The 26524-nt window shown below is 22.2% G+C and overlaps 1 protein-coding gene across 1 annotated transcript; it reads right to left on the reverse strand.

Annotated features, from left to right (window-relative positions):
* Positions 1–1353: 1353 nt before the first annotated feature.
* LOC411808 (proline dehydrogenase, mitochondrial) lies at positions 1354–25543 on the reverse strand. The gene is made up of 11 exons (XM_006558616.3): positions 24936–25543; positions 7351–7559; positions 6765–6946; positions 5350–5414; positions 4834–5018; positions 4325–4499; positions 3697–3807; positions 3484–3615; positions 2970–3169; positions 2638–2726; positions 1354–2505 (listed from the first exon to the last, which is right to left on the reverse strand). The coding sequence occupies exons 1-11, from the start codon at positions 25239–25241 to the stop codon at positions 2300–2302; spliced, it is 1860 nt and encodes a 619-aa protein (XP_006558679.2). The 5' UTR covers positions 25242–25543; the 3' UTR covers positions 1354–2299.
* Between the last annotated feature and the right edge of the window lie 981 nt (positions 25544–26524).

Below are 26524 nucleotides of genomic sequence, written 5' to 3' on the forward strand. Positions count from 1 at the left end.
ACTTTTTATTTTTATTAATCTCGTGTCATTGCCCTGTATAAATCCTACCTCAATGGTGATGACAATTCAATCCATCATGGTATACAGTTTTATACTTATGGCATAGAAGTTTTTGTAACATTAACTATCTAAATTATTGTCATCATCACGAGACATATAGAAGTTATCAAAGTATCGACGTAATAGTCGAACACTAAGACGTAACAAATAGAATTATAGCTAAATCACTCGCATTCAGCATACCATTAGCCACATAAAAACATTTAGCTATAGCATGTATAACTTTAACAATGCCCCTTTATTCATCGATTAAATTTTTCTCTTAGGTTTGCAAATGTAACATGATAATCTGATATTTTTCTTAATCTCAATAAAAAAATCACATCTTTAAGAAACGTGGACTGTTCTACACAACATAATACTTTTTTGAATAATTGGAAATACAAACTGCGTACACGGTTCTAAACGCAATTACAATAAAATATAATAACACAAGAGATCATGAAAAAATGTATGTTTGTATATATTACAAAATTAGAGATCTGTTAACAACAGACATAAACTTTCATGTTTAGTAAAAAAGAAATCCTGCAAAACAAAAGCACACTATTCTGATCTTTATAAAAAAATACTGATAAGAAAATATCGAAGTGTTATTCAAAATGTTATACGTGAAAATTATTCACCATAGGTCGAATTATTTTCATTGCTAGCGATAAAAATAATATTTTTATCGAATAAAACTTAACAGTCTTCTGGTTGAATGTTGAAATACTGCAGAACAAAAAAGTGTGTTAATATAAAATTAAATTTGTGTGAACACTATATATATATATATATACATATACATTATATATATATATATATATATATATATATATATATATATATATACGTTCTTTTTTGAATAAATATAAACAATTTTTATTAATTGAAACTCGACAAAAATTTATTGTTTATAAATTATAAAGCTTTCTTGGTATTTAGTTTTCTTAAAAAGAAAAATTATTAAGAATATATAAGCCATGAGATGTAGAAACAGCATCATGTATTCATGAATATTATTATCTCGTCTATTGAGAAAGCAATATTAGGCTGAAACGTAATGAAATAAAATGCAATTCTCTACGTGTATATTTTCTTTCAATTCCGTTTCATAGTTTATCATTGTTTCAGTCCAACATTACTTAATATGCGTAGTAATTGCACAAATAAAAATGGCTCTTACATTATTATTCATCCATACCAGAAATTTAATAATGTTTTTTCCAAATATTTCCAAATATTTACTTATTAACAAATTACGGAAGAATTTTTTTCTATCTTTTATTTCTTTTTTTTTCTTTTTTTTCTTTTTTTTTTATTTTTTTTTTCTTTTTTTTCTTTTTTTTCTTTTTTTTCTTTTTTTGAATAATGAGCAAATATTTCTGATTAAACAGAAATTCATTATGACTCGTAATTTGCCAATACTAGCAACTTTGGTAATATCTGTTTCTGGTAACTACGCACAAAATATTATGAAACTAGAAGCGAATGTTCATTCCACGCGAGTATTTTAACTTAGTTAAATAGAGCTATATCGATTTAATTTTATGTTTGTTTATACTTTCATATGAAAAATCATATATATATATATAATATATATATATATAATGATGAAATATATATATATATAATATATATATAATATATGTATATGTAAACAATATTAAAGTATATAAACATATATTCAAACATTTTCGCTATAAATAATCGTGCACGCACGCACTATGAGATTCTTAAATAAAATATAAAACACAGAAATATAGTAAGTTTCAGACAAAAGAGGTATATTTTTTAATTAGAAATATATCGATCTATAATTAGAAATATATCGAGCTATAAAGCTACTTCGTAGAAACAATTTATAAAAAAATGATCAATATTAAAGATCATTACTAATAAGATTATTTTATACTAATTCTCGAAGTACTCCAATTATTTTCTTCCTTTGTAAAAAAAAAGCAGTATTAAAAAATATACATTAAATAAAACATATTCAAATATAATATTGAACATATACATAACGAGCAATGAACATAGTTCTACCACATGGTGCGATATTGAGCAGTTTGCACTTGATAATATTCACACTAAGGCAATTTTGTATAATGAATAACACTGCATATTTCTTCCATTCACTCTCACGCGCGAGCATTTGCTCTGCGTACCACAAAGTCTTTTTTCTTTTGAATAATTTACAATCACTACTTAAGTTTGATACTTAAAATCTGTCTGTGCAAACGAAACGATCAACTGCTCAGACGGGAGTATAATTTCCCTTCGGTTTGTAAAATATCTGCCCACTCGCGAAACGCCTCAAAATTTCAGTTAATAACAGACGTTTCTCTTTCTTAATTTTTTTAAGTATACCTCGGTTCTCTTGTGCACGCCGAGAAAGATATGGTAATACTTCTTTGACTGGGCCATAAGGAATATATTTGTATGCTGAATATCCAGATTGACCTAAAAATATTATAAATTGATTATTATTAAAACAATAAATATGTTACATAATATTAAATTAGAATAAAATTTTTGAAAGGTAAGAAAATAAGAAATTTTTTAAAATTTTTATTACAAAAAAAAAATACATACCTAGTGGAAATGTTATGTAGTCACACATTCCTAACAATTGACCAAAACAAATCACTTTATCTTCTGGCGAGATTCCTATCTCCTTCATTCTATTTCATAATAACATATTTGGAATAATATCATGAATATATGTAATTTAATAAATTTAATAAATGTATATCTAATATATAATATATATCTTATAAATAATATTATATATGTAAATAATTTTTTTTAATTATTAATACATTCGATGCAGTAAATGTTTAATTGTAAAGTTGCAAATCTCATCGTTATCAACAAATATTAAAAAATATAAAATAATAATATAGAAAATATTTTATAGTACATACTTTTCTATCGCAAAGCGTACTGTATCTTCATTGTGTGATGCAACCATAATTCCAATTTTCTTTGGATCCTCTCCTTTGTCTTTGTATTGTTTCATCCGCCTTAAGCATTCCATTAAAGTTCTATGATAAGAATCAGTTGTAGCTTCGTATGTAGGATTTGTTGGATCAGGATAACCCATCGCTGCGGCTCTTGCTCTTTCCTATATTAAATTTTTTTCAACATAATAATATAATATATAATTTCATAATAATTAACATTAATCAATAACATTTTTTTGTTGTCACTGATTTAAACTGTCTTTTCTTAAAGTATATAATTTTAAATGTATATATATATTAAATTTATATATTTAATTTTTGTAAATATACTTTCATATATATATATATATATATAATAGTTATATAATATTTTAAACTTTAATTATTTTTTTCATTTTCGTTGTTCTTGATATAAATTTTATTATAATTAAAATTAATTTTTTTCTTTAGATAGCAAAAATCTCATAATGATTACCTGTTCAATGTACGCGCCTCGAACGAGTTTAGCACCAAAGTAGAAGTTCTGACGTTCAGCCTGTTCTAGATCCGTTTTCACTTCATTAAAAGCGTCTTGCAAGTATGTCTGGTACGTATTGAACACCACGGCCTAGGAAGTAGACCATTTGGGTTTAGACCACTGAAAATTTACTAAGTGATAATATCACATCTACAGAGACAAAGCATTTACCTTACGTGTATTGTACTTGCGCATCATCTCCAACGTTAATCGCGATATCGCAGGTTGGAAATACGTTTGTTCGGCATCTATCATTATACGTACGTCTAATTTATCGGCCACCTGTAATAAAAGTTAGCAATTCTGTCTTTGCTAACAAACTAAATGTCTTCTTTATATTTTCTAAGAGATAAAAATATTGAGAGCCTTTTTTTTTTAAACACAAAGTATTCTATACAACAAAAAATATTAGTTTGAAAATTTAGACAAAATTTAATAATTTTATATTTTTCATGTTATACTTCTATGTTACAGTTGTAAATTTTATTATATTTTTTTACGATAACATTTTTTATTTTTTATAAATATAGCACTCAATACTTTTTACTCAAATATTTTAATTATTTTTTAATATAAAATTAGATCAAAAAAAAAAAAAGATTTAAATATATAAAAAATATAACTAACATAATATAATATTGAATAGAATATTTAACATAACATAACAATATAGAAAATTTAAAATCATTCAATTTTGTCTTAAAAAATATTTTCTTCTATTTTTAATTGTTTTAAAAATATCCAATTATTTGGCATTCCGTATTTCATTCTTTTTTTATATTTTTATATATATTCATACCGTGACGATATTATTGAGACGTCTTATCATATTTCGGAACATTTCCTCTTCTTTGGACGTAAGCTGTGACATAAGCCTAACCATCTTTCCTGTTTTAATGTCTGGTACTTGGAACGTTTCGCTGAGCTCGTAGTTCTCATCTAGAATACCACTCCATGGGAACAAATGAATGACACTATAAAAGAAAATGAATTTCTTGATTTTAAAGAAGAAAAAATATGTCAGTAAAAAACTTACATAAAAAAAATATTAAAAAATAAAAATTTTAAATTAAGAAATTTGTACGAAAACTTTTATTGGAAAATAAAAAGAAGAATGAAAAAGAAAAGAGAAAAATAGAAAATAAAAAAAAAATGATAATTTATATAAAAATTAATAAATTAATTTACATAAAAGTAATAATAAGTAATTATTACATATATCGATAGGAAATAAAGAAAAAAAATATTAATTTATATACAATTTGAATAATTTTCATTTTCTAAACAATAACAATTTTCATAAATTACCCTTCTTTATCCGATTGAATTTTTTGTAAAAACTTTTGTACTGTTTCTTCATCTTTGATGTGTGCTTCCTCAAATTTTTTCATAAAATCATCTGGCTTAGCATGATGAGTTAAAACGGCGCCTTCACCACCAACTACATCCGACATATATTGTCGCGCTCGCATAATTACTTCTGATAGTTGAAGCTAAAAAATATACAATTATTTGAAACACTATTCATTCATTCATTTTTCATAAATATATAAATAATAAAATATTTAGTATTCAAAGATTATTTACTTATTCAATATTAAATTTGGAAAAAAATTTTATTTGAAAAGTTATATCGTGCGATATTGTTAATATCTATTATTTTAAAAGATAGAAATTTAATAAAATATAGATTTCAAAACTAATTTCCGTTATAAAAAATACAAAAAATTACTCGATCAATATAATATAGTATAAGAAAGTTAAAAAGTTATTTTTTTTATATTTATTAATAAAAGATTTTATTTGTCAAGAAAATTTATTTACCAATAATTGTGGACGGCCAAGGGCAGTTAATTTAACAGCGGTAAAGCCAACTCCCATTGAAGCACCTATATAAAAATGAATTGATGAAATATATAATTGATACAATTGATAATTGATATAAATAATATTAAATAATATAATATATGATATACTAAAATTGATAGTAAGAAGATTATATTTCAGGAAAAATGGATAAAAGGATTAAGTAAGGAATTATAAAAGAAAGGACTTTTTCTTCTTACCAATTTTATCTTGCAATCAGTTGAAATATAGAATTCAAGAATATTAGGTTCAGGATTTTCTGAATGATTCACTTGATTCTCTGTAATTAATTTATTTTTTATAAATAATCATAGAATTTTTTTATTTATAATTTTAAAAAGTAATCTTTGTTTCATATTTGGAAAAAAAAATTATTTTTTATGATATTTTTTCAATGAAATTTATATTACAAATAAAATATTAAACAATTCTTTCTAGTTACTTTTTAAATAATTAATATATTTTATTAATTTACGACAAATGAAATAAATAATCTTTTTTCGTTTCCATTCATTCGAACGAAACAAAATAATGAATTTATCATTTTATAAAAATAATATCAGGCAATTTATTATTTCAGACTAGAGTAACTACACAATTCGAACGGTGAAAAATTTTTTTGGGTAAACCACCGTTAAGTCACGTTATCGGTTGCATGATTGAATAAAAGATTCTCTAGAGATATTTATAGATAGTTTTCGAGGTCTTGACTTGTAACAAAATTTTAGAATTCCATTGCCAAAAATCTATCTATTTTATCATATTCAAATCAATTTTTTAAAATTTTTGTTAACTTATATTTTCAATATAATTAAAATATTAAGTAATATATAGTTAATTAATTATTATAAATTTTTTAAAAATATATGCATAAATATAAGAAAACGATTAAAAATAATTTTATTAATTATATTTAGAAATTTTAAAAATCAATATAATATGTACAATATAATAATCCAATTAATTGATTATTTTTTTTTAAATTATTGCAAATTAATCAATGAACAATGTTCAATATTTTGTATCGAATTCTTTAAGTTAAATTGCAAATGATTTATTCTTTCGCGATAAGCGTTAATCTTGAAAATTTATAACGTTTATTAATTTTATGCAATCGATCATAAGAAATTGAAAACAAGTGCGAGAAAAATTGAAAAAAAAATGTCGCTTTGAATGAATTAATCATTCAAGTATTATTTATTAATTAATTTCTCTTCCTTTTCATTGCATTCCATATCATTTTAGAAATTTTAAAATAATAAGCGTATATTCGTTTGATTCGATATATTCGTCACGTTGCGAATTTAAAAATTTTAATGAATAAATTTTTCTACTTGAAAAAAAGGAAAGCAAAATTTTAATAATTGACTCACCAGCCACAGACTCGAGACATCTGATGAATATGTCCATATTTCGTTCACAATTAGCTTCGTTAAGATAAAAGTACGTTCTTGCCGAGGATACCTTATACCGACGATCCGCGAATGGTTTCGCGACATGATACTTTTTTAACGGACCTTCCCTTTTTTCATCTCCAGCTTCTGACACGGAACCTCTGTAAATTATATCGTATCGATTAATTTTCATTTTATAAAGAGATAATAGAGATAAAAATATCAAATATTCTATCAATTTTATTTTTATTCTTCTAATAATTCTTCTTTTTTATTTTATCTATCTTTTTTATTTTATATTTTATATTTTATTATTCCAATACCAATTCCATTCCTCAAATAGTTGAATAATTAAATATTTCTTGAAATATTTTTATTTACTATATAACAACACTCAAATTTTCTTTTATTAAATTATTGTATTATAATAAATTACAACTAACAATGAAAATAAATTTTGGACCGAAAAAAAATAAATAAATAATGAGGGATGTAATGGTGTCTTATGACAAATATAATGAGAATATTTTTATTGAACTGATTTCTTTTTACATTGGACACATACTGCATTTCTCGTCGTTCCGCTTCCTCTTGCGAGATATCTTCTTCGACGGAATAATCAAGAATCGGTTTCACGCCGAATTGCCGTAACCTATCTAGGACAGGAGTGATTTGCAACTCGTCTTCGCCGGCGACAAAGTGGCCGTAAAAAGATGCTCTCATTAATTTTGTAAAAAGTTTCTCCCCAAGTATTTGCTTGGCAAATTTCATTAACTGGAACAAATGAACGAAACTTGTGAGAAAATTTTTGATACAATTAGCAGAAAAATTTTATAGATGATTTAGATATTTTATACAGATTGTAATTTTATAGATGAAATTGTTTTCTTTGAAATAGATAGAATAATTCTTTTTGTTCTCAACTGATATGTGATAGATTTGTATTGCATTAAGTTATGTAATGCGAATCAAAATGATTTTCGTCCTTTTTTTTTTATTATATTGAAATGTAAATAAAAACTAGCAATATTTTTTTGAAAAAATTTTTGTAAAAAGAAATTTAAAATAAAAAGAGAAAGATTCAAATTTAAAAAAGAATTGGTAGAAATAAATTTTGTTGAAAAATATAATAGAATAAATTGATATTTTAATTAAACTAGAAAATATTTTTTTCAAGATATTATTCGAAAAAAAGAACCTTTATGACCTAGTTCACCATAAATTGCTATGCATATCAGCACTCCTACGTTCTGCTAAATTTATTATATATTTTTTGTAACAGATAAAATTGCAAAAACAGAATCGTCAAAAAATATAATTTACTCGAATATCAAATAATTTAAAAAATATAATGTAATAAATATATAAAAATGATATAATTCGTCAAATTACAAATTGTATGAAAAAAATCATTTATAATACCTATTTTGTATCTCTACATAAAATCACGTGAAATTGCAAAATACAAAAACGATCATAAATGTCGAATTGAAAATAGTGATACTAATCTGAAAAATCATAAAAGTGATATACTACACATTTTATTCTCTGAAAAATTTGCTTGCGAAATTGTTATATAAGGTTAGAAATTACATCATGAATAATATTTTACAATGATTATTATACTGTGGTTAATTTCGCAATAAAAATTCACGTTTCAGTATGTTCAATTATCATAAAAGTTATTGGTAAAAAATTACGTGTCATGTCACTGGATTATTATATTTTTTTTTTTCGAAACTGCTTAATCTCTCATTCAATTTTTCATAACAATATTTCTAAAAAAATGATAAATAAATAATAAAAGATGACGAATAGGTAATAAAAATTTCTAAAATAATAATAACGAGTCCGAAATAATTATGCTTTTTTTTTGAAATTGCAAATTTTTTCCATTTGCAATTCTTTTCCTTTTTTTTTTCTTCCTTTTCAATCAATTACTTTTAATAATTACTTTCTTCCTTTTAATTAAAGAAATATTTTACGAGTAATTCGTATTTATATGTAAATTGAAATTTTTCTGTATATTAAATTTTAACTTAAAAATTCAAGTTCAATTATTCAAGCTGTTTAGAATTCCAATTGAAAAAAAATTACAAGTTCCTTGTAATTTACAAGTTCTTTGTAATATAATTTGCACAAGTTCTTTCTTACGTAAGTTTTGTATTTACGTGAAATAGAAGTAGATAGTCAAGAACCAATTAAAATTTTGAATAATATTCTTTGTATTAGTAATATTCTTGATATTTTATTCAATACAAATTTTGTGTATGTATATATATATATATATATATATATATATAGAGAGAGAGAGAGAGAGAGAGAGATAAAATTTTGTAAAACATAATGCAGTTTCGTATATTAAAACAAGAAAATTTGAATAAAATTTCTATGATATATATTTTGTGTAATAATTTTTTTTTTGATAATAAATTTAACAACAGTATTCTTTTATCTTTGACGATTTTATTATTAAAATTATTAAATTTAATTAACTAATTTATTATTTATGCAAATTAAAATAGAATAAAAAATGGCATATTCTTAAGTAAAAATTCGATTTCAGTAAGCGAGCACAATAATGATCTGATACTTGACACAGAAATTCCAAGACGTCATTGTATAGTGATGTAATACTTGATCTTTAAATGATCTTCTTATTGAATGAAAGGTTTTAAAGGTTTAGAATTTAGAGCATGAATTTCCAATCTATATAGATCAAAACTCTAAGGAATTGTGTAAAGTTTTAAACGATGGTTATTTGTAATTTTTTATATAGAATAATGAAAACTATTAACACTTATATAAATTTTATTAAAAAATTAATTTCTTGTTTAAATTTTTGAATACAATAAACTATTTAATATCAATTATTCATGAATATCAACGAGCATTTGTTAATAAATTATTATATGATAATTTAATAATAAATGAAATTAATCAGACAAATGCCCAATGTATTACAGGTGTAATTACAGGTGCCAAACCGAGTAAAATATGCAGTATAAAAATAGCTCCAGATCTATGAATGACATAGTTGGTTAAGTAATCAAAAAATGTTATGAAACTAATTTTATTCTACTAATTGGAATAATTAAGTATAACATAATAATTAATTTGTTTAATCAATAATCCTAAACATTTTTATTTGATACAATATCTTTCTCATGTAAAAATGTTTTTGAACCAAATGCTTAGTGTCGATACAAAAAAGTGATAACAAGACAATAAAAGTTGCCTTGAAACATGTACTACTGATAAAAAATTTGCAATTATTTTTTTCATATTTATAAGTGAATAAAAATAATAAATTAGAAATCGATATATTTATAAAAATAATTTTTTCGACAAATTTCTTTACGAATTTTTTTACATATGATTCTAACCTAACTTTTTTTGAACTTCAATTTGATCGAATATAAAATTTTAAAATGATCATTTTGATTAGAATACAAATAATTTTTTTTATTAAGATTATTAAAGATCGTAAAAAAATCCCATATTTACTAAAATTTTATTCAACAATATTACCAATATATATACATTCATCAAAACGCGGACATTGCTCTCGAACTTGTACAGTCGATTTCGTCAATTCGTTTCCTCTAATTTGCATAAACACATGACGGTGAAGTTTCCATATCAGGTTTACCCATAAATTAAAATTCCTGATGTTGTGTGTAATTTGTTTATAACAAAAGTAACAATTATTCTAAATATCATTACAAAATTATACCGAGACAAATATTAACAATTTTATCAAATATTTTTCGATATTAAAGGATAATTTATTGTTATTATTTAATTTAATGAATATTATTAATTAATACTACAGATATCAATAATTATTTCATTTACATTAACGAAAAAAATTTTTAAATTCTTCGTAAAAAGAAAGAATTCTTTGCACTGACAAAATTCTAACCTAACTTTTCTTTTCTTAAAACGGACCTGGACCATGTTAATGATTTTAAACTATCGATTTGGAAAGATTCGAAACAGACAACTTTTAACTTTTGAACAGAAGTGTAACGGTGATATCCAATGCGAACAGGACATAAGCTATTGATTAGGAAGCATATAGCAGGTCTATGTGAGAACATCTACTTTCTTTACCAGGATCAATACGGTCTTGGCAAAAACGTTCATCCTTAGACGTTAATTGATAATCGATAACCATTATCATTTTTACGTAATTAAAAGATACGTGACATCGTCTTAAATTTTGATCTCGAACGCAGATAAAGTAAAAGTATTTGCATAAAAATCTATTATTCATAGAATCTTTCTATCAGAAATCATGCTAATAATTTATTAGACCAGTGGTTATTGTTATTTCTCAATTGATGATTCTATCTTTGTTTCACTTCATTTAAAATTAAATTATTTATAACTTAATAAATTAATCGACATATTTTTGCATACATTTGTTTCAATATTCTTCTAAAAATACCTCATAAATATATTAACACCCTGTATATATGTTATAGATAATAGAACTGTTAGTTAATCAGAGATTTATATACATTTAAAAATAACTACCGTTAACCCATTAATGTACAAGCAAGTGTACTAAAAGATTGATGGAATATCGAAAAATACGTAATAGAGTTTTTCAAAGAGCGATATAAAAGTGATACAAAATGGAAGAAACAATAAGCTCATAATTCGAGAAAAAGTAATTAAATAACAAGGAATTAAAAGAGAAGTAATAGAATAATTAATGGATACTGATAAAATTCATACGAGTTAGCCGTATAACAAGAAACGTAATTAGCGACTAGAAATAAAACCAGACGATGGTTGTGTGTTGCAAACGAAAAGGGTTGAATGTAATTACGATCGTGTTTCCACATCGATCTGATTCCGCTAGGTTTCACGGGATAATTCATCGTTGAAATCGTAGGAATCAACTGTCAAAAGAGGAATTTCCCAACTGATGAATACTCTATTCAATGTTATTTCACAGCCAGTAATCACCAGATTGTTTCAAATTTTTATTACGGTGACTATTAATTTCTTTCAACATCTAATGAAAAGAAAACACTTGACTATCCGCGATGGAATGGCATACAACCCATACGTATGAAGATAGAATAGAATGGTAGACAGATCCAGTAGTGGAATCATTATTCCACAAATAATGTAACATTAGTGAAAAATAATTCGGATAAAAGTTGATTAGAGGAAATAAGTAATTTTTTTATAGATGTTTTTTACAATATTTTGTATGATGAAATTGAGAATAAATTAATAGTAATAAGGAAACAATAATAATACAAAAAAATGCAACACAATGATTTCTGAAGAGATTATAAAAAAAAAAGAATTGTTAAAACAAAAAAATTTCAATTTCAAACAGTCAGAAGAATTATATATAATTAAAAAAAAAAAAATAACAATCTTTATGCTATTTTAATATTTTTTTTTTAGAAAGATTTCTATTATTGAGGCAAATATGTAAACATATTATTAGCGTTTATTTATATTAAAAATAAACTGCATAATATACTCACTAATGTTTTGTTTATGTAACACTGATAAGAAAGTTTTACGAAGATTATTAGAGTTTACCAATGTTATATAGACATACTGATAAGTCTTGCTATAAAGCCATTGAAAAATATTAGAAAAGAAGAAATATTTCAAGTGGTCATATACGTGGTCATAAACTCGATGATTGTTAAGAATATTAAATATCAGTCGAGAATTATGAATTTTGTATATTAATATATTTCTTTTTAGAAAAAATTATAATCAATTATGTGATTACGATTCGAACAATGACGATTAAAAAATATCACGACAATACTTCTATTATATCAGCGCAAACATAAGCGATACGGACAATATACAGAGTGTTCTATAACAAATAGGAATTATTTCAAATATCTATTTCAAATATCTTAAAACAATGAAAAAAAAAAAAATAATGAAAAATAATAATCGATACATTATAACCGATTTTATAATAAAAAATTTAATTTAATTATAGAATGCATAATGGAAATATGAATCGATGAACTATCCAATTCATTGGACTATTATATTTATGCGTGATTTAGATTTAGAATCAAATTCTTTGTCAAGTATCTATAACTTCAATTGTTTATGAAATTAATGAAAAATTTCAACGAATATTCCGCGTTTTTTTTTATATTCTAGCGTTGTTAATAAAAATAAACAAATAACAAAATCCATAACAATTTTACCATCATATAACAATCAACTAGTTATAGCATCTGTTGTAAAAGAAAGTGACAATTTGTTATTTTCATCGTGTTAAGACATTATTGGTGAAAATTTATAACAAATGTTTCTATTATTATGATAGAAAGTTGTACTATTTAGACTGTGACATGTTCTAGATGAATAAGTGATGTTGTTCATGACAACAAAGAAATGTACAGGATGTTTTATTTAATTGAATATTCTGTAAAAAAAAAAAAAGGGAAACATACGTTGAATGAATAGCTGAATATATCTGAATTGTCCTTTATCCTTCAGAAACAAAAGCTTCTGTTTTTTTCTAAGAATTTTAAAAAAAGAGGAAAAACTTCTATCCTTCAAACTTTCACCATGACTATGGAAAACAATTGAAGTTTTCTTGAATACCAGACTCTTCACATAAGAAAGAAGATATATAGTATTATTTCATAGATTTATTGCAACGATAATATATAACTCAAAAATTATTTCTGAGAAAATACAATTTTGAATAGTTGGAATTGCTATTTTTCAATCTTTTCTGAGTTATAGTCTTCTTTTGTTATGTATTCGAAAGCTTTCAGAATCTTTCCTAGATAAAAAAACCTTTTCTTTTTAAAGTAAAGAAAATTAATCTCTCCTAGAAAAGATTGTTGGAAACCAAAGATTCTGTTGTTAAATCTCTTCGAAAGAAAGAGATTCTTATTTTTATTAAAGGAAGTTTTAGAAACTCTTTTTAAAACTTAAAGCAATAAAAAAATCAAACTGAAAATAAAAATTGATGTTTGAAACATATTAGGATAAATATATTAAGAAAGAAATTGGCAAAATCTCAAATGATAAATGATATTCAATCTTCTTATATTTAAATAAAAGAAACATAAACAAATAGAAATTAATTTGATATTTTGCCATATTTCATTTATGAATTATATTACTTTACTTCAATAAGATTGTAAAAGATTATTAAGTTTCATTAAATACACAGATTCCGCATCTTCTCTTTATTAGTAATATTTGTTGCGGTCAACAAGACTTCTAGCAAAGCATTTCAATGAAATCAAACTTGATTCATTTGGACGCAACGAAAACTTGCGCTTATCGATGAGAACTGTACCTGCGAATCTAATTACCACTCCATATCATAAAGGGAAATTGTAACTTAAACTCTTGAATAGACGGCTTGAATTACCATAAATTGTTAGTATTATTCCAGGAATGCAGATTAAGAAATTTGAAACGATATAGTGCGTATTGTGTGTAAATATGTTCATCTCCTTTTTATCAGATAATCAAGAAAGTTCTATCGTTTCTTTTAATAGAAGAATACATACTGAGAAAATAAAGGGCCATTTATATATATATTATAACTTGTACAGCAGCTGCAAATGATTATAACGAATTTAAAATTGCAATATATATGAATTCAAAAGGTATTTCCAAAAGTTTATCAAAAAATAAATGAAATTTTCTTACAACAAAAATAGTCATTTTAATGAATAAAATTTTTTTTTTTCTTGTCCTTTTTTTTTATTGCAAAAAGGAAAAATGTTTACTAATCACCTGATAATTCTTAATTTTATTAATGTATACTTATATTTCAGAATAAATGAATAAATAAATCTTTATGTTTCTGAATATATTCGAATTCGTTCGCAATCAAAAGCTATAACGAATGGGATATTGAACAGACGAAGTTACGCGCGAAAATGCTCCCGACTTGGCAATCAAAAGATTTAATGAACGAGAAGATCGAATAGGAGATTTCCGATGTACAAGATTACTGTACGAGCATTTCAATATATATATATATATATATGACAATAACTCGAATGGATTCAACTCTTTGCATTAGGAAGAATTTCAATGTTTCGTTATAGAAAAAAAATTTAATATCTTTCAAATATCTACTACAATAAAATATAAGTTATTCATTAATTACATAAAAACAAATAAAATTTTATAAATAATAATTGTAAATAAAAAAAACTGTGATTTTTAAATCAAAAATCACTTTAGAATCTCTTTTAGGTTATGTTAAGAATTTTATATATCAAATATATCGAATTAAATTTGATAATATCTATTCCAATTTTTTTCCAATTTCAGCATATACAATTATAGCATATATATATATGTATACACAAGATTACTGTACGAATATTTCAATATATATATATATATATGATAATAACTCGAATGGATTCAACTCTTTGCATTAGGAAAAGTTTCAATGTTTCGTTAAAAAAAATTTAATATCTTTCAAATATCTACTGCAATAAAATATAAGTTATTCATTAATTACATAAAAACAAATAAAATTTTATAATATACAATTATAAATAATAATTGTGATTTTTAATCAAAAATCACTTTAGAATCTTTTTTAGGTTATGTTAAGAATTTTATATATCGAATATATCGAATTAAATTTGATAATATCTTGTTATTCCAATTATTTCCAATTTCAGCATATATAATTATAGCATATATATATATTATGTTGTGAGAAAATACTTTATTAATATCTATGTGTTAAAAATTATACAATATGATGAAATACGACGAAATTTTATTAGAGATTTATTCTCGAGAAATGCTACTTAGAAAAGTTAGTTCTGAATGCAAAATATAATTTTACTATTATCGGTAATTAATTATCGATAATATATTCACTAAACTGTAAAAACGTGTTTAGCATAATATCCTTATTGTTCGATCGTCCGCACTTTTGCTGAAAGATCAAGCTAATCACATAAAGTTTAGGTTCATTACGCACTGTCGATCAATCGCTAGTGATCAATTCATTAAGTAATCAAAAACCATGCGACTTGTCAATTAAAACTCAAAAATTGTCTATTTCAAGTAATGAATTGTTATAATTATAAAGTTATTTAAAAAAAAAAAAAGAAAATTTTTATTCTTCTATTCTCAAATCCATTCATTTGCAAATGTATGTTAATAATTTTCTGCCACTATAATTTTTTAATTTGTCGATTGTATACATAATCGTTACAAGATAAATTGCAAATTGCTTCTCAGAATTCAATTTTTGAAATAAATTTTTCCGTATCAAAAGTTATTATTATTGTATGTCGAATTGCTATAATTTGTAAAAAAATAGCAATTGTTAAATCTAGTTATCGAAAACAACAACTTGATCGTCGACGTCTAATGACAATGCGTAATGAGTCTTATTGTCATTGTGACTCTGTTATGTGTATTTACAAAAACATAAATCGCGTACTATGAATTGAAAATTAAATTTATTAAATTGAAACATATAGCATTTTCACTTATTACTTTAAATATTGATTATATTATTCGTTATTATTTACAATATTTAATTATAATTACAATATTTTCCTGTTATAAAATATTATCTGTTTTATAATAGTTATAACAAAAAAGATTTGATTTTAAAAATTACTTGCTTTTAAATATTGTTTTCTTTTAAGTCAATTTATTCGACAAGTAAGTTGAAATAAATTGCAGATTTTTAAAAAAAAATATCATGCTAATGTTTTATAATATGTAAATATGTATAACGAACTTTTAAATCTCTATGCACTGAAAAATACATGTGTATAAATGCAAGTAAATAATAAATAAACAAAAATTTTTATAGAATCAATCGCAAGAATGAAACAAATTATACTTTTTTTTTCAATTTTTTTCAACATATAAAAAAAATCAAACATGTTTACATATGTACATTAATGAACATTATAATTGTATTACTTTATATTTCACTCTTTCATGTTTTCTCTCTAAATTTCATCATATTATGAAAAATATTTTATACTTAAATTTTTTATTATTTCTTTTTATTTTTAAAATATTAAAAAAAGTAAAAAAGACTTTAAGACTTTTTAAACATACATTATTAAAATTATATATTTGATATTTCATTTTTGGGAATATAAAAGTCTTTGAGAATTAAATGAATAAAAAAAATGTTTTAATAGGTATTTTTTTTTCATCAAAAATAGAAGACATTTTGATAACATTAATGATATCAAGAAGAATATGAACATAGCTCTGAAAACTATTTTATAAAATTATTTTCAAAATTTTTTTTAATGGACAATACATTAATATTAATATATAACATTTCCAAGAGAAATATTTAGAAGTGAAGTTTCAACAATAAAGTATATAAATAATTTTATTACTAATTCATCATTTTCTTATAAAATTTTGTAAAGTAATTTACATTAGATATTTTATATTTAATTTTTCTATACTGACAATAATATTATAACAACATCAATGCATATTCTAAAACTGTGAAAATCAAGAAAAAAAAATGAAATAATCATAATATTAATATTTACATAATTTATATAATTTATATTGATTCTTCAAAGAAAGTTTTTTTTAAATTTTATAAAAATTTTAAATTAAAATTTCATAATTTTAAATTATAAATTTAATAATTTCAAATTTTTTACTAGGTAAGTAGCTAAAAGTTAATATGATGAATATTTTATATTTTAAGTTTCTCAATAGAATACATGATACATTAATTTAAGCAATTTGCAAATGTTCACTAACTAGACATTAATCATATTTGAACTATTTTTTTTTTACACAATGTTAATAAAAACGCATACAAGATCTTATCACATAAAGAAGCATAACCAGAAAGCAATGTTCGAAATTTCTTCAAAAAAAAAAAAAAAAAGTAAAGATAAAAAGAATAGAATACAAAATATAATAATAAGAAAAAATCTAGAAATTTGCATAAATTTAAAAGATGGAATGGAAGTAAAAAAAAAAAAAAATATAATCTGTAATCATTAATGGGTAAAGTTATTGTGGAAATAATTCCAGTAAGAATCATGATTCACGATTTCTTTTGCACAAAGCTGACCCCTGCTATAAATGCGGTAGCTTCAGACGAACTAGTCGGCCTTGAGACTACTTATCACGTGTCGTTTCAGTTCAATCCAATGAAGAACATTGGTCCGCTTTCTCTCTTTCATTTACTTACACTCGTGTGTAAGTAATACTAGATATACGATAGAAGACAATTATGTAGTTGACAAAATCGAATGACCTTTTTTTTTTATCTATTTTAAAAATAAATAATTATAATTAAAATTTGTCACGTTTTAATTTTTTTTTTAAATTATTTTTTTAAATAATTATTCCTTTTATTTATTATTAATTCTAACATTTATTATAACGATTAAAATATAAATAAATTATTTTTTTTACTTTTCGTAAAAATGAATAGTTCAAATTCAACTCTGCTATTACTATAGATTAAAATTCACAGTATATTTAATAAAAGAAAAATCATTCGAACTCTACCACGAATACGCTTGCGCACGCGCCATGTACATCCGTCGCATTTATGCGAAGAGCATAGCGATGCAAACGTGCTATTAACACGCGATTCGATCAGTATGTGCAACGCGGCCGTAGATACGCCGTTTATGGCAAGATTTCGAAATAGTGTTCTATCGTCTGGTAACCGTCTGAAGCAAGTTTATAGCCAAGTACCTTTGAGTGCGATTCACTGCACTTTGTTTTAACATTTCAGAATTAAAAAACATTGCGTAAATGGAGAAGTAAACATACGACGTGAATTGTATAGTGCAACTAACCATTCTTCATTCTCCTTCTCATATGTTATTTCACGTTTTCTGCATAACAACATTGTTATAATAGTGTAATAATATAACAACCTCTATTCATCCATGTATCATAGTTAAATTTTTTGTGTCTTGTGAATTCGTTAAAATATTTATGGAACAAATTCATGACATTCTGAAAAATGGAATGCAATGTAATCAGTCTCATAAAAATCTATTTATTTGATGATTATTGCTCTGATGAATTTGTAAGAATATTAATTTATTTAAAAATGTATCTATTATAATATATATATATATATATATGTGCAATCTAATAATTTAATAAGAGAAGTTAATACGCATTAAAATAAAAAAGAAAAAGACAAAGATGATAAAAAAAATTAAGTTATATTGAGTTATATTAAAATTGATTAAATAAGTTTATTTAAAATTATGTATGTACATGTATGTACATATGTAGATATTTTAACATGTAGATATTAATTTAATATTATTTTATATGCATTAAATCTAAAATAATCTAATTAAATAATATCATTTAATCTTTTTTAATTCTTTGTCATATACAATAAGAGCATGTAAAATAAAAACAAATTTAATATTATTTTTTGAAAAAATTATGAAAATAAAATAAATTTATAACGTATATATAAAAATATACTCAAAAAAATATCTATTTAAAAATTTTAATAAATGCAGATTTTATGCAATTTAAAAAAGAATACATATTATTAATAAAAGCGATCATTGTCGATTAACTTTGATATTGCCCGTTTAAAAAAGTTTTTATCTCAGAATTATTAATGATAGAGATATATCTTTGCAATCCAGACTATATTTAACATTTTGTTTCAGATTTAACTGTTTTAATAATTTAACAATTTAACTGTTTCTACTGTAATCTGGTTTATTTATATTTTTATAATATTTAAATGATTAAAAATATATTTTTATAATTAAAAAAATTTAATTAAAATACAAATAATATAATAATATAATAAAGATGCGATCAAAAAAAATATATATATTATAATATAATAAAAGATACAAGTAGAAATTATAAAATATATACAAGTTTTCGAAAAATGTAAAACTTTGAATAAAAAATTCTTAATTTGATAAATTTTAAATAATTATAATTTTTAAAAATTCTAAATTTTTGAAATTATTTCTTAAATTTTTATGTTATTATTTAAATTTATATATGTTGTATAAAATATATTTTCATATCCATTTTTCATATTCAAAATATTCTTAAATTTTGAATGATAATTATTCAAATGAATTATTTCAATTAAATTATTGTTTCAATTTTCTATATAATTCTATATAATATTATAATAATTCATCATATAATTGTAAATTTCTATTTATATTGAATATTAAACATTTAGAAAAATATTAGTTTAAGAAAATTTATTATAAATATTATAAATATATATAGTATATTTTATATATATTATATAATATTATAATAACATAAATTCACGATAATAATTTCTGGACATTATGACAATTTATATTATATTATATTATATAATATTATAACATAAATATATAAATAACATAATGTATATATTATGCAATATTTTAAAATTACAAAATAATGAATTATCATTATTATTTAAAAGAAGCAAATAAAATAATATAATAATATAATAACAAAAAAAAAACAAGATTATATAATTATTATGTATTATATAATTCAAAAAAACATAAAAATAATAAATCTGATGGTCCATGAATACTAATATAAATAATTGCATAGTAACAAAAGATTTTATTAATTTAAAAATAGAAATATTATTTTATTTTGTATTTTAATACTGAATAAAAATGATTTAACTAATTAGAACTATTTTTTGAATTAAAACAAACATTTAAAAAGCTTTAGAATAAAGATGAAAATCAAAAGATGTAGATTATCTATAAATTATATGTAGTCATATATTAAATCCTATTTGATCCACCACCTTTAATTTGCACTATTATCAAAGACATATATTATTATATTACGAAATAATATCTTTTATATATATTCCCAACAATTTTTCTTTACTTTTTTTTAATATATCACAATATTTTTGAAAATTATTAGTTTACATATAAAATTAATAGTAGTATCTAAATAATTTTTTTAATTTGTTATCATTATTAATTTAATACATGAATGCTGAATATTAAATAATATAATATTTTCAAGAAATATATTTTCAATATTCGAATATGCTTAAGTTTTTTACTAAAATTTTTTAATTATAAAATATTAAATTTTTTTAAAAAAATTTTTATTATTAAACTTTTATTATTAAATAATACATATAAAAATTTCAAAAAATAAAAAATTTAATAATGTTTCGTTATTTCTATTGTATAATTTAAGGAAAATATATAGCAGATAAATAAAATATACGAGATGATTCTTCAAGAAAAAATAAAAAAATAAATAAATAAAATAGTTTTTGAAAAAATTGAATTTGAAAATTTTCGCGCATATATGCAATTAAGACTAAAATGTAATTCACTGAACTATGAATAATGTCTACCGTGTTTGTAAACAAAACTTTGCGGCTTCATAGTCAAGACATTGAAAGTAATGATAGAAACTTCTTGTAATTCTTGGATTTTAATTTTGTGAATCTAAAAATCAAGTTTCGACTCTAATCTCTAAATTGATAATCGAAATTAATTAAACAAAATACTAATTATACGTTTAATAGATATGCACAATGATAAATGAAAACATGTTATCAAAAATTCATGCATTTATATAATTAGATAAGTATAATAAATAGAAATTGCATATGATACGAATAATCAAATATTTTTATAAAAAAAAAAAAAAAATAGAAATTTAAAAAAATAATATCAGTTACTAGGATTAAGATATTCATACGAAAATTATTAATAAAATTTCATAAATGATCATGATATTATCATTTTATGATTTAACACATTTAAATTAAGTTATAAGATTAAAAAATTAGAATCAATTAATTACGTGAATATACTTAGAGAATTTTTATTTAATTGATATATGATAATGTATCAAATATCTGAGTAATTAGTTTATGATGATAATGTTAATTTATATGGATAAATTTTATGGTTTAATTATTCAATTATTGAATTAAATTTAAATAAATATTTTCATCTTTTAAATTGTTGATCTTAAAGAAACCTTTTTTTTACAAAAAAAAAATTAATTGGCTGGTTTTAATCTTTGATATTAAATTTATCCTATCTCAATAAACTTTTTTTGGATAAATTTGAAACATTGAATGGATTAAACTGAAAAAATATTAGGATTAAGTTTTTCCTTTATTTTGTGAAAATAAATAAAAAAATTTATAGTGATAAAATAAAATTTGTTAAAAGAAAGATTAACGTTAAATAAATAAATTAAAAAGAAATCACTATATAATTATTGATTATATTTAATTTTTACATTTCTGTTACGAAAAAAAATCTATACATATTTTATACTAGATATTTATGATTTATTTTATTTTATCAAAATACATAAATATAAAAATAAATATAAATAAATAAATCAAATATTTATTTGAAAATTGATTCAAAAAATAAATATGGCACAAATATCAAAATAAATATTACTCGAATAATTATATTGCAAAAAGACAATGCTTGGCTCCGTTGTCCAAGAGTCTGAAACGAAGACGCTAAGGAATCATGTCGCACTTTAAAAATCAATAATAATCAATAAAGTGTGGGAAGGTTTATATATTCAGGATAGGAAGTGAATCATCAAATATGTATATATATGTATATATATACACACATACACACATATATATATATACTCATTCTTCTATTAATGCATTAATAAAATAGCGTACTATAATTAAATGATAAATTAGTTTTTGTGCAATGATTATATATATATATATATATATATATATATATATATATATATATATATATATATATATTTAATGAATGCAATAATAAAACGATTCTATTAGCAATATACATGACACTTCGACATCATTCGGAAATAAAACGAAAAAAAAAATTCTGTAGAACTTTCACTAAAATATAGAAAAAAAATCATCTAAAACTATTAATCTCTCATTTGTAATCGTTATTTTGAATATTGTTATAACTTTTATATTGATATAATATAGAATTTTATATTCCGAATTTCATATTTTTTTATATCCTACAATGCAAAATTTATTATTATTATTGTATACATATATAATTTCAACCCATATTTAAAATTTGAAAGAATTTAATGATTATTTTCAATAACATTAAATAGTAATACAATACTTGTTAGTGTTATAGATTAACACTCATTGCATATTTCTAAATATCTCTATCACATTAGCGTATTAGTAATGATATTCAGAACAGAACTTAAATAATCCTGTCCTCAAACAAGCATAAAGCCGATGTAAATTAAAATCGATACGATGGCAAAGACAGAATTAACGTGTCACGAATGGATATAAATATATTTCAATCTATGATATTTTATAATTTAATAAAATTCTAATTAATTCCAATAAACATATTGAACATAACAACAAGCATATTTCTTATTAATTACACTTTAAAAACATATTGGATGAAAAATTCATTTTTTAAATAAATTTCCTATATAAATATTCTATATAAAAGATTTATAATCTAAAAAGAAATACACATTTTTTAAAAATATTATTAAATCTAATAAGAATTCATAATTATCAAAAAATAAATTATAAATAAATTATAAATTGAAAAAATATTCCTATCATACAGTTCGTTCAATTATTTTTAATTAATCACACAAAAAATAGAAAAAAATATTTATATTTTATATTTATTATAATAATTATAAATTATTTTATAAAATTATGTGAATATAAAAATATTTTAATAAATAATAAGAAATATTTTATATATAAATTCTTGATTATATTATGTTATTATGTTATTATATTATTTGAAAATAAATTAATAAATTTAATTACAATTAAAATACGCTAGAAGAAAAAAATTTATGTTTATACAATAATAATATACCGACACCTTACCAATGAACTCACATAGATTTTTACAATCCATTATATTCGACCGATTTCTTTGGTGTTACGTAATTGACTACAACATAAGTTTGCGACAAAATTGTTAGCTCAATTCAATGTATTAAGTATTACTAAAATCAATAACGCGCCACGTCGTCATATAAATTGTCTACGAATCCTGATGCTATTGATAAAAGGTCACTGTTTCACTGATAAATAAAAATTTCTTTTTTATAAAAATTTTCTTATTCATTAAAAATTTAATGAATAAGAATTTAGTCGAAATATATTCGAAATGCTATTTTTTTGAAAACAAATAAAAAATCGATTAATCGATGCTTCCGTTTTAAATATATTTTACTATTTTATTCGATTGTACATTTTTCCGACATCTATACATATTGTGTAACGAACAAGTAGAAACTCTATAAACGACTTCCTTCCGGTAATATAGAATAATGTATAAATCTTATCTGCATAATTTTTCACGAAAAATTAAATTTTATTCTTAGAGTTGAATGTAACCAATTTTATTAATATCTAATTTTATTTGTATTTCATCTTTTTTATCAAAATAAAAATATTACAATTTCAATTTTAATTATTAAAAATTTCAATTTCATTGATTGATTTTTTAATTATATATGTAATTCATATAAAGATAAAAAATTTCATTATTTAGTTCAAAATCATTTTAATTAACAACTACAATTATTTTAATATAATAAAATATTTATTGTGAAAATCTAAGTTATTTTAATAAAATATTAATATATATATATAATTTATGTGTGAAAAAATTATTTTAAATATAAGTAATACTATTAAATAAAATATAGAAATCTTTCATTCTTATGCATTGTGATTATATCACATGATTTAAATCAATATTTTACTATATTAAACATTATAGATTAAAAATTTTTAAATGATAAAGATTTAAAAATATTTCATTAAACATAAGAAAAATATTTTTTGAAAATTGTATTAATAAATTTATCTATACAATTTCTTGACAAATATTAAATATGAATATATGAAAAAATACGAAATTTTATAAATTACTTTTTAATGATAATATAATATAAGATATTAAATATATTAAATATCTAATTTATTTTTAATAATATGAAGGAATAAGAAAGAGGAAAGAGAAAGAAAACTTAGAGATAAAAAACGAGCACATGTCATACTATTTCATATCATTGTATGTCATACGAATAATTTATATCTAATAAATATATAATATGAAATTTGCAAAATAATCATATAGAATGTTAAATATGATATTAAGAATTTACCTTCATATTGTTCTCGACAATATAGTCGATCGAACATAGTTGATAAACGATGTAGGCACGAAGCAGTTCTTTCGTGGTTTTACTTTTAAAAGCAGCAATTGGATCGTTAAACTTCAAATCCAAAGGATCAATCTGCCGTGGAGCCGGCTTCACGTCAGTAGTATTGCCGGTGTATTCACGTTCGTGCACCTGCACCAACTGCACCGATGGCTTCGTTATGTTCTCGAGAAACCCAATAGGAAGTGGTAAACATTTCCTTAACTTTTTACCGGCACTGCAACGCGGCACCGTTCTCAAAAACGCCATACCTGGCCGTCGCGTGTCTAATGTAAGAAATGTCAGCAATGAGACGCTCTATTTAGAAAATTCGCAACCCGCCTACCGCTATAATTTTTGTCTTTTGAGTTTCACTGAAAAAAACTAATGGGCAAAAATACGTAAATGTTTCAATTTAAAACGTAAATTGGGCAAGGCAATTTTCTTAGTGACAAACGGGGTAAATCCAACTTGCCACGATCGAGTCGGAGACCCCAATACCAATAGAGGTATCTCGTCAAAGTTTAGACCGAATCACAAGGTGGGGTACTTGTAGACATCCAGCGACGTACGAGTCAAACGCTTACCTTCCGACAATACTGTTTGTAATATAAAATCTATACAAAATACTTGCTTAAAAGCAACTTTAAAATGCATATAAATTTTTCAAAAGAGATTCTTTTTTATTTTGTTACAAATATAATGTGATTAAGTGAATTTCAATTGTTGTACGTTGCCCCAATTATCATACCGTAACAATAGATACTAGTTCTCTGATTGGTTCGTTGCAGAGGTGTGTTCAGATTGCTGTTCATGACTGGTCGGTTAAATTTTGGGAAATGCCAATAACTGCGCTATCGTATAACGCGCACAGTGGCGCAAAACATGTTTTATATTACCCTGAACTACATAATATAATTTTATTTAATTGATTATGATATATATTCTAATATTTTATTTTAATTCTCTACTTATTCAAATTATGAACAATACATAAAATAATTTTTTTATAGAATTTTTTTATTTTTATTTATATAAAAATATTTGAATAATCAATTTTTAAAAATCGAATATTATGTAAATAATTAGTTGTTTTAATAATATTTATAGATTAGTAATTAAATAAATAATTATTCAATAACATCTTTTATTTATATATATTATAACATATAAAAATATATTTTAAGACTATTGATTAATAAATATATAAGTATTACAAATTAAAATGAAAATATAAATATATATGATATATAGAAATATAACAATAAAAATAAAAATAAGAATAAAAATAAAAAAAATATAAATAATTAACAATTAATTATACAATTATATATTTCAATTCAATTTTTCCATATAAAGTTTATATGTTTATTGCAGCACTTACATGAAATATATAAATAATAATTTATTTAATAGTATATAAAATAATATAAAATAATATAAAATAATAATAATCAAAATATATTTTGAATTGTATAATTTGATTTATATTTTTAATCCAATAATTGTATAATTAATGTGTGTGTGTATGTGTGTGTGTGTGTGTGTGTGTG

The sequence above is a fragment of the Apis mellifera genome, linkage group LG1, assembly GCF_003254395.2.
Source record: "Apis mellifera strain DH4 linkage group LG1, Amel_HAv3.1, whole genome shotgun sequence".
NCBI lineage: Eukaryota > Metazoa > Arthropoda > Insecta > Hymenoptera > Apidae > Apis > Apis mellifera.

Coding starts and splice junctions, on each gene's coding strand:
- LOC411808 (XM_006558616.3), bottom strand. CDS start 25,241: ATGGCGTTTTTGAGAACGGTGCCGCGTTGCAGTGCCGGTAAAAAGTTA. Junction 3,170..3,483: donor GAGGCGCGTACATTGAACAG/GTAATCATTATG, acceptor AATTTAATATAG/GAAAGAGCAAGAGCCGCAGC. Junction 2,506..2,637: donor CTACATAACATTTCCACTAG/GTATGTATTTTT, acceptor TAATATTTTTAG/GTCAATCTGGATATTCAGCA.